Source organism: Pseudophryne corroboree, unplaced genomic scaffold, assembly GCF_028390025.1.
Source record: "Pseudophryne corroboree isolate aPseCor3 unplaced genomic scaffold, aPseCor3.hap2 scaffold_1954, whole genome shotgun sequence".
Taxonomy (NCBI): Eukaryota; Metazoa; Chordata; class Amphibia; order Anura; family Myobatrachidae; genus Pseudophryne; species Pseudophryne corroboree.
This window is the reverse complement of record NW_026968595.1, coordinates 73,839-82,895: the sequence shown is the minus strand read 5'-3', so window position 1 is coordinate 82,895 and position 9,057 is coordinate 73,839. Positions and strand designations below refer to the sequence as shown.

The following is a 9,057-nucleotide window of genomic DNA, read 5'->3' as shown; positions in this document are numbered from 1 at the left end:
TGCATTCACAAAAAGGTATCTTTAGATTTTCACTTTATCCTGACATCTGATTTCACAGTAGTCATATAGAAACTCACTCACTGAGATACTCTAGAGCTAATGTAGCTCTAGAGTAATATCAGGGTTTATAGGTGTGCCTGGTGTTCTCTACTTTTGGCTGATGACCATGTTTCAGCGCAGCCAATGAGAGGACTCATCGGCACTCCTACATCCCAATGGTGAAAAAAAGAGATAGAGATTGACAGGCTCTGGCTTAAATAGCTAATAGATTTTAGTATAAAATTTGTCCTAACTGACACTATATAACAGATGATTGTTAGTCCTAATCTTAGATAGATCTGTGTCAAAAGGAATATAGTCCTGCTAACTGGACTGTGGTGGTGACAATATACACAAATGGCGGGCGGTCTTTGATCTGATTTACAATAAAAAAATGTCTATTAATGCTTACAAAGTTCTTCTTACACATGAAATAGAGACATCAAAAAGAATAGACAAGGCTTCAGAGATATTGTTCAGGGTTCTGCTTCTGCGCATGTGCTAGAGCATTATATGCATGGTGAGAGACCCTTACTAGTATCAGCCTCTGGAAATATAGAGTGCCAGAGTGTGGTTGTCTCGTCTGGGAACTTCTGCTTTTGGCTAATGATTTTATATCAGTGCAGCCAATGAGAGAGCTTGAGGCATGACAATCCTGGTGTTGAAAGACAGAGAGGCATAGGGAATATGAATCCAATATAACTAATACTTTATTGCATTCTTTGTATTGCTTTCTATATTTGCCCCATATTCCTCTCTGGAAATCATGCCCACAATATTGTTGGTTCTAATTGGTTCCTTGATTATCTGAGACAAGTAGTGATCTTTTAGCATGTTTAAGAACCTGCTTCCCCTAAATGTTTTACATGATTTGGTGTTCCAATTTATTTCTGGATAATTAAAATCCCCAATGATAATGACCTTCCCCAGTCCTGCAGCTGTTTTGATTCGCTGCAAGAGTTGTAATTCTTTTGTCACACTAATACAGTATCTGGCGGTTTATAGCATGCCCCTTTTAGTAATTTTTTTAATCTCCCCCCCCCCCCACACACACACACTGGAAATATCAACCCATAATGCCTCCACATTATCTCATGTCCCCTCGTAAATAACATCCTTTAAATACAGTTTTAAAAATGGCTTAAGGAGAGATAGAACAAACACCTCCTCACTTTTTGTTTGTTCTATCTCTCCTGAAAAGAGTATATCTTTCCAAATTAGCTGCCCAGTCATGAGATTCATCCCACCATGTCTCTGTAATGCCTTTGATATTGAATTGATCTTTAAGTGCTATCATTTCTAATTCCCCTCATTTTACTTGTTAGGCTTCTTGCTTTTGCAAGCTACACTTTAGTTTAGTTATTTCTGTTTCCTTGGTTGATTGTGTTTTGCTTGATTTACCTTTTCTGACTATTCTTCCCCTCCACCCCTTTCCACCCTCATTATACTTTATAGAACTCTCCTTTCTGCTCTCACTGATTGTCCCATTAAATCTATCTAATCCCTCATCCCAGACACCTAGTTTAAAATCTCCTCCAACACTCTAACCGTCCTTCCCGCAGCACTGCTGCCCCCTCCTAATTCAGGTGCAATCCATCACGACAAAAAAGATGGCGTGTGACGAGAAGTCTGCCCAATGTTCCATGAAGACAAATCCCTCCTCCTTCGCCAATCTCTGAGCCACACATTTACCTCCCTAATCTTCCTCTGCCTCCCTCAGATAGCGTGTGGCACAGGTAGTATTTCAGAGAATATTACCTTGGCTGTACTTGCCCTAAGTTTGCGACCTAGGTCTCTGTATTTATTTTTAAGGATAGTCCATATACTTTTAACTTTGTCATTGGTGCTAATGTGCACCAAGACCACTGAGTCTTTCCCAGCACCTCCCATCAATCTATCTACCCGATCTGCGATGTGTCGTACCTGAGCACCCGGAAGACAACACAGAGCCGGCTCTAACCAATATGATGCCCTAGGCAAGATTTTGGCTGGTGCCCCCTAGCAACACTGCTGGTTCCGCCTCTGACCTTGCACCTCTTTCCCAGCACCATCACCTCTCACCCATAACAGTCCTTATTTTAGTGTTTGTACCCCCTATATCTTAAATAGGAACAGCTCGCACATTTGGCACACAGCCCAGAAAGGGGTGTGTTTTTGCTGGCAAGGGGCATGGCCACACAATAGTACCCCAAATTCAAATTACGCCACACAGTACTGCAACTTTATTCACTTTTGATCATGCGATAGTGTCCATAATTCATATTGCATCCCACAGTAGTATCAATTTACCTTATAAACGTTACTCCTCACAGTAGAGCTCCTTATTCACATTACGCCACACCCTATTGCTCTTTATTCACATTAGACGACACAGTAATGCCCTTTCTATACGCAACGCCACTTAGTAGAGCACCTTATATACATAATGCCACACATAAGTAATGCATTTATACACATAATTCCACAGAGTAATGCCCCTTACACATATGAGACACATTATTAATGTGCTTATAAAAATAATGTGCCTTACACATTATGACAACCTTTATTAATGCCCTTTTACACATAATGTCCCTTACACATAAGCCGCACATTATTAATGCCCTTATACACATAATGACACACATAGTGCCCGCTACACATTTACTGCACATTATTAGTGCTCCTATATACATAATGACACACATACAATAGTACCCTGATACACATGTGCCACACATTATTAATGCCCTTATACACACAATGACACACATAGTGCCCCTTACACATATGTTACACATTATTAATGAATTTTTACATGACACACATAATGCTCCTTACACATATTCTGAACACTCCTGCACAACCAACCCACTCACATGCACACAGCACTCACACTGCCACTAACACTGTGACCTCTGCTTGGAATGGATACAGATGTCTCCTCATAAATCTTAACTCAATGCTATCGTCGGGCACCTTTTTTTTTACAAAAATGCATCTTATTTCAATTGCTATGTAGCTAGGATGCACAAGCAGCTTCTGTTGATTAAACTGATATGCAGCATGCCTATATACTGTGTGCGACTGTGGCTGTATCTACATATGAATGCTACATACAGAATATAGGCATGCTGCATATCATTTTAATCAGCAGAAGCTGCTGATGCCCCTAGGCATATCAAATACCCTAGGCAATTGCCTAGTTTGCCTATGCCTATGGCTGGCTCTGAGACAACATGCTGTACGATGATCACGATCCTGGTAGCAGATTGCCCTATCTGCCTTAATAATAATTGATTTCCCTACCACCACAATCTTACTACAGTAGGTACCTTGCTAACCACTTTCCCATCTATTGATGTCTTCACATTACTGTACAGGAATCACCCAATGTGTTACCAGATTCCTTGCTAAAATGTTTCAGATGTTTATTTCTGCCTTTATTATAGATGATGCAAGAGCTGCTACCATTTAATTTCAAAATATATACCTAGATTTATCAAGCCTTAGAGAGTGAAAAATTGCATGGTAAAAAAGTACCAAACAACCAGCTCGTAACTGTCATGTTACATGCTGTGTTTGAAAAATGACAGGAGCTGGTTGGCTGGTACTTTTTCATGGTGCAATATATCACTCTCCATTGCTTGATAAATATGGGCCATACTTTTGTATAGTTTAAGTTTTACAAAAGATGCACAAGTTTCTGAGAATAAAGCACATTATTCACATTAGCTACATTTTGTCATGCATATCTTGTATTAAATATCATCCATATTTTCAGACAAACTCTTATATAAATTTTAATATGCCCTTTAATAATACCTTTTTAAAATCATTTGGGTCATATGTTTAGAATCATTCTTTCCAATAGTATGTTCAACATGAATAACCAAATTTAATGATTTACTTTTCCACTTTATTTAGAACATTATTTTATTTTAATAACATGCAAATAAAAAAAAGCTATGTAACAATATATTTTATTGAGGTTACCCACTGCAAATAGGCCCTACAGTTATTTATGTTTGTATGCAATGGTTGATTGTCAGCAGAATGCGCATGTTCTGTGATTGCAATGTGCCAAGGTGCAGCTGCAATCTCGTTTGCAATGAGAAGGATTTCAAGGAAAAGTGATTAACATGAAGTCACCATTTGGAGGTGTTACCAGAGTGTTTATGGGAAGTGGTTGGGACATTGCAGGTGTGTTATTGCCATTTTACAGGTGTGTATCTGCGGCGTGCTCGTACGTACAAAAACGGCATCTGAGTAACTACTGCTGTGTCTATCTGCGTAGCTGTAGACCAACCCTTAGCCCTTAGTTTTTGTGTATAGGTTACAAATATGTATGCAATTGCAAATAAGTTTGTGATGGCTCCAATGGGTGTTTCTTTTCATTTTTGGGCGGCAGCTTCACTTGCTCAGATTAGCAGCTCCATAGCCTAGAATATCACAATTGCAAATGCATTATCATTCAAACATGAATTAAGCTCACAGTTACAAATGATTACAACAAGGTTAAAACATATTTTTAATTAAAAGACAATCAAATAACCTTATGATTAACTTTTTCCGAGCAGGTGTCTTTTACTGTTCAATTCAGGCCTCAGGAGAATATTGTAGCATTTGGGAAAAAATATACAGCTCAGTACTCCAATACCTGATGCCAATATGGCAAATATCTCTACAATGACCATGTGTTTCCCCTTACTGCTCAGGTAGGCAGGCATGGCACAGATCCACACACTGCAGAACACCACCATGCTGAAGGAGATGTATTTGGCTTCATTGAAGATGTCCGGTAATGTCCTCACCATGAAAGCCAGAACAAAACACAGAGCTGCAAGTAACCCCATGTAACCCAACATGACATAAAATGCAAGAATAGAACCTTCATTACACTGAATGATGATCACACCAGGATATGTGTTTATGTCATACTCTGCAAAAGGAGGAAAAAATAACAACCAAATAGCACTGGTGAGAACTTGAACAGATGAGCAGATAAACACTACAGAATTTGGCAATTGAACACCCAACCATTTTCTCCAAGAGCTTCCAGGTCTGGTGGCTTTGAATGCAATGTAAACCATGACAGTCTTGGCAAGGACAGAAGATACAGCCACAGTGAAATTTATTCCAAAGGATATTTGGCGTAGCATGCAGGTGATATCTACTGGACGGCCGATGAACAGATTCACACAGAGTAGGCTCAGCTTGAGGGAGATGAGAAGAATAAAGCTAAGGTTTCTATTATTGGCTTTTACTATGGGAGTGTCCAAGAAGTAAATAAACAATCTGATTATGGAGGCAGTTAAAATAATAAATAATACAGATATTGCAGACAACAAAGAAGCAGTTGTGTCCTTGTATGAGAGAAATTCAATTATTCTGGGAATACAAGCATCTTTTTCCATATTTGGCCATTTATCATCAGGACATTTCTGGCAACTTTCACTGTCTAAAAAAAATTGAATAAAAAAGTTTATTTAATAAATACATTTTCCACAATGCTTAAATCACTTCTATTATCTAGTATAATTTAGTGATTTGTCTTGAATTTGAGATCTCTTTACAAGTGTTCTCAATAACCATAGTAGAATAAGAGACCAGAATGCAGCCAGCACTCATCAGTCAGGAACACCCCAGAAACACCATAATACATGTGGCTAAAATGATCATAGATGTCTTATTGTGATTTTTATTGATAATAAGAAAAAAAGGATAACACCCAGACATCTTGTTTAAGTTTTACTTTTAAGGAGCACGCGAAGTATGAGCTTGGTCCCATCAGCTAACATCATCTGAAGATGGTGCTAGCTGCTGTAGCCTATGGGCTACCAATCACAAAAAATATTAGAATAGAGTTCTGTAGTGATCATTTCCCTTCACTTCTTACATTTCTACTTATTACACATCCTTTTGGAGCCCCTGTCCCAGCAAACTTAATTTCTTATTGCCACGAATAGCAGCAGCTATCTATTTGACTTGGAAAAGAGTTTTATACATTATAATAACCCTACCAAGGAAATCTCAAATGTAAAGATATATTAATGTTTTTAATCTTGAAAAACTATTTTTCCCCAGTACATAACTCTTACTCCAGCATTTACATGATTCTGCTCAGCCATGACCAAGCCCTTCACTTTGTGAATGTTCAGTTACACCCCCTGGTCTGGTCTGACCATTCCTTTGTCTCAGTTAAACTTTTGGTATCACAGACTATATATGTCCAAGAATGTGGCACTTCAATGACACTCTCCTCCACAAAAAGGATGTGGTCACCTGACTTAATACTCTCCTTACATATTTTTTGCAGTTAAATGCCCTTTCTGACACCTTTCCCTCCACTCTCTGGATGGTGCAGAAGGCTGTCCTGAGGGGGTACCTGAGTAGTATTAGACTCCAAAACAAAGATGGATTTTCTGACCCATACTAAACTACAACAGCTGGAGGCCCAAAATACCAATCTCCTGACCTCTCTTTCTTAGAAGGGCTTAAAACTGTCTGATGCTTTCTTGCACTCCTACAGAATTTACCTAACATACTCATAAACGCCTTAAATTGCTGCACTAGATTTTTAATGAAAAGGGTGATATCCCAAGGGGAGTCAAGGTCCTGGTTAAGCCATAGGAATATTCTCATGATCAAAAACTCTAGCAATCACCTTCTCAATTACCCTACCATGATTTGATCTTAATTGTAAAACTACTATAGCAGGTTGCACACTGCATTAGACACAAAAATAGGTAGATTATGTTTTGGAACATTATTGATGGCCTCTAAATAATATATGCTGTTACCATCAGAAAGAATATTTATAATAGGTCTGAATATTAGCATTTGAGAAAATAAGATATAACCTAAGATTTGAACCTATGACCTTGGTTGTTTATTGGCAGTGCACTAAGCCACTAGACTACAGAAAGACGCATACTGGAGATACAAATCTAAGAGCTATCAGCTAACTCTCCATATTTAGTTAATGTATGTACAGATGGGTCCTCCGTTATCTTGGCTGGCTGAGGCGTTAGTCGTGATCGGACATATGCAGCATGCCTGGGCACAAGGAGACAAGCCTAGTCATAGTGAGGCGCAAAGAGCATTTGGCGATACCTTTGAGTGTAATACCTGTGATCATCCACCAGATGTCACTTTTTAAAATCACCAATGCGCATGCATTTGGTCTCCATTAAAATACAATAATGAACTACAGTGTAAGAACTACTTAACTATTGCGTCTCATTACTCTACAATATGCAGTATGTCATACAGTCTATAACAGTATATAAAGTACAGGTGCAAATAGTACAGCATATACAGATGTAAACGAACGTGTTACAGGTACAGTATAGTCTATTGATGTTAAGGATATGTGATTGTCCAAATCTCGTGGTATTCAGTATAATGGGTAGTGATATAAGCTCCTCCCTAAGTTCCTGGATGCCAAATCACCATGCTTAGTGTCTTTGTACAATATTCTGTATTTGAGTATTAAATAGCACAAACAGCTTGTAACATACAGCGGCAAGTGTTATCTTTCTAAGTATAATGGAGAGAGATAAAAGCTGATCCCTAAGTTTCTGGATGCCAAATCACTGTGCTTAGCATCTCTGTACATTATTTTGTATGCGAGTACTAAATAGCACTAAGAATTTGTATTCTCAATCACTGCCAACAATAGCCAAACACTGCCGGGAAAGCATATAATTCATAAAAAAAGGAGCTTTTAAATAGACCTGCTTTTTGCTGGCATGTTCAGATAGTCATGCACGGATATGTGAGATCTGTGCATGATCCTTTGTGGAAAAGGGTCAGAAATAGTTAAAAATTGCAAAAAAAAATTCTGTTGGGTCCCCTGTCCTATGTATAAAAAGCCTCGGGCTCTTAGAGCTGGTCCTAGTAGTTTAAATACCGAGGAAAAATTAACTGGGATCCCCCTATATTTAGAAAACCAGCACCGGGCTCTTGGGCCCAAAATATGGAGGACAAAAGACATAGGGGTCCCCATATTTTTAAAACCAGCACCGGGCTCCTCTAGCCGAGAAGAAAATGCCATAGCTGGGATGACACATTTATTTAGGTTCCTGCGGCCAAGGCATTACCACCCCCCCAACTTGTCACCCCTGGCTGGGGTGCCATGGGGGAGTGGGGACCCCTTAAGTCAAAGGGTCCCCCCTCCAGGCACCCTAGAGCCAGGGGTGAAGCCCCAGGCTGTCCCCCCCATCCCTGGGCAGTGGATGGGGGACTGATAGCCTTGATGTGTGTAAAAAAAGAATATTGTCTTTTGTTTTAGAACTAAAAGTCCCAGCAAACCTCCCCCTGCTTGCTAGTACTTGGATAACCACAAGTACCAGCATGCAGGGAAATAACAGACCCACTGGTACCTGTAGTCCTATAACAAAATAAATACCCAAATAAAAACATGACACACACACCATGACAATACAATTTTATTAAAACACACTTACACACTCATACATACTAACCTACATCCCACACCGGGCAATCACATCCCGTACTCAATGTAGAATCCAAACATTTACCTGAAATTCCAAAATTCCAATATACTCACCTATTATCCATTGTTGAATGGTCCTCTTCTGTCCTAAAGTAATCCACATGAACTTGTGTAACTTCCATGAAGCGACGTTGCTGGACAAGCGGAGAAGGCTCCCACCTCCCATGCTGGAAGTCCTGGGATCGAAACCCAAAGTTCCAATCTATATATTTTTTTCCCCTGACATTAACTTTATTATTTATTTTTTATTTGTAATCAATTGTAATCCATTCGATGGAAGGGTGCACACAGGTTTCACATAAATCATGGTAAATCTGCAGGAGTGACTCTAGAATCTAAAATACACAGCGGTAATGAGCACCCAAAGGTTTACTAGTAAATATAAATGAGTGTATTCTGATACAACTAACTGTTCAGAGTACTGTAGAACGTCGGCATTAGAGAAACTGTGTTGTACTGTTAGGCACGACGGCTCTCCCCAGCGCCTGACCATTGCTAAGCAACGGTCCCATCGCGTC

General features: G+C 39.3%; 1 protein-coding gene across 1 annotated transcript; it reads right to left on the bottom strand.

Annotated features, from left to right (window-relative positions):
- Positions 1-4,678: 4,678 nt before the first annotated feature.
- Positions 4,679-8,661, bottom strand: LOC135005082 (vomeronasal type-2 receptor 26-like; the record flags this gene model as incomplete). Its single annotated transcript, XM_063951875.1, has 3 exons — positions 8,594-8,661; positions 8,355-8,413; positions 4,679-5,479 (listed from the first exon to the last, which is right to left on the bottom strand). Coding segments are annotated over exons 1-3 (928 nt in total), but the record flags the coding sequence as incomplete, so codon positions are not given.
- Positions 8,662-9,057: the final 396 nt, after the last annotated feature.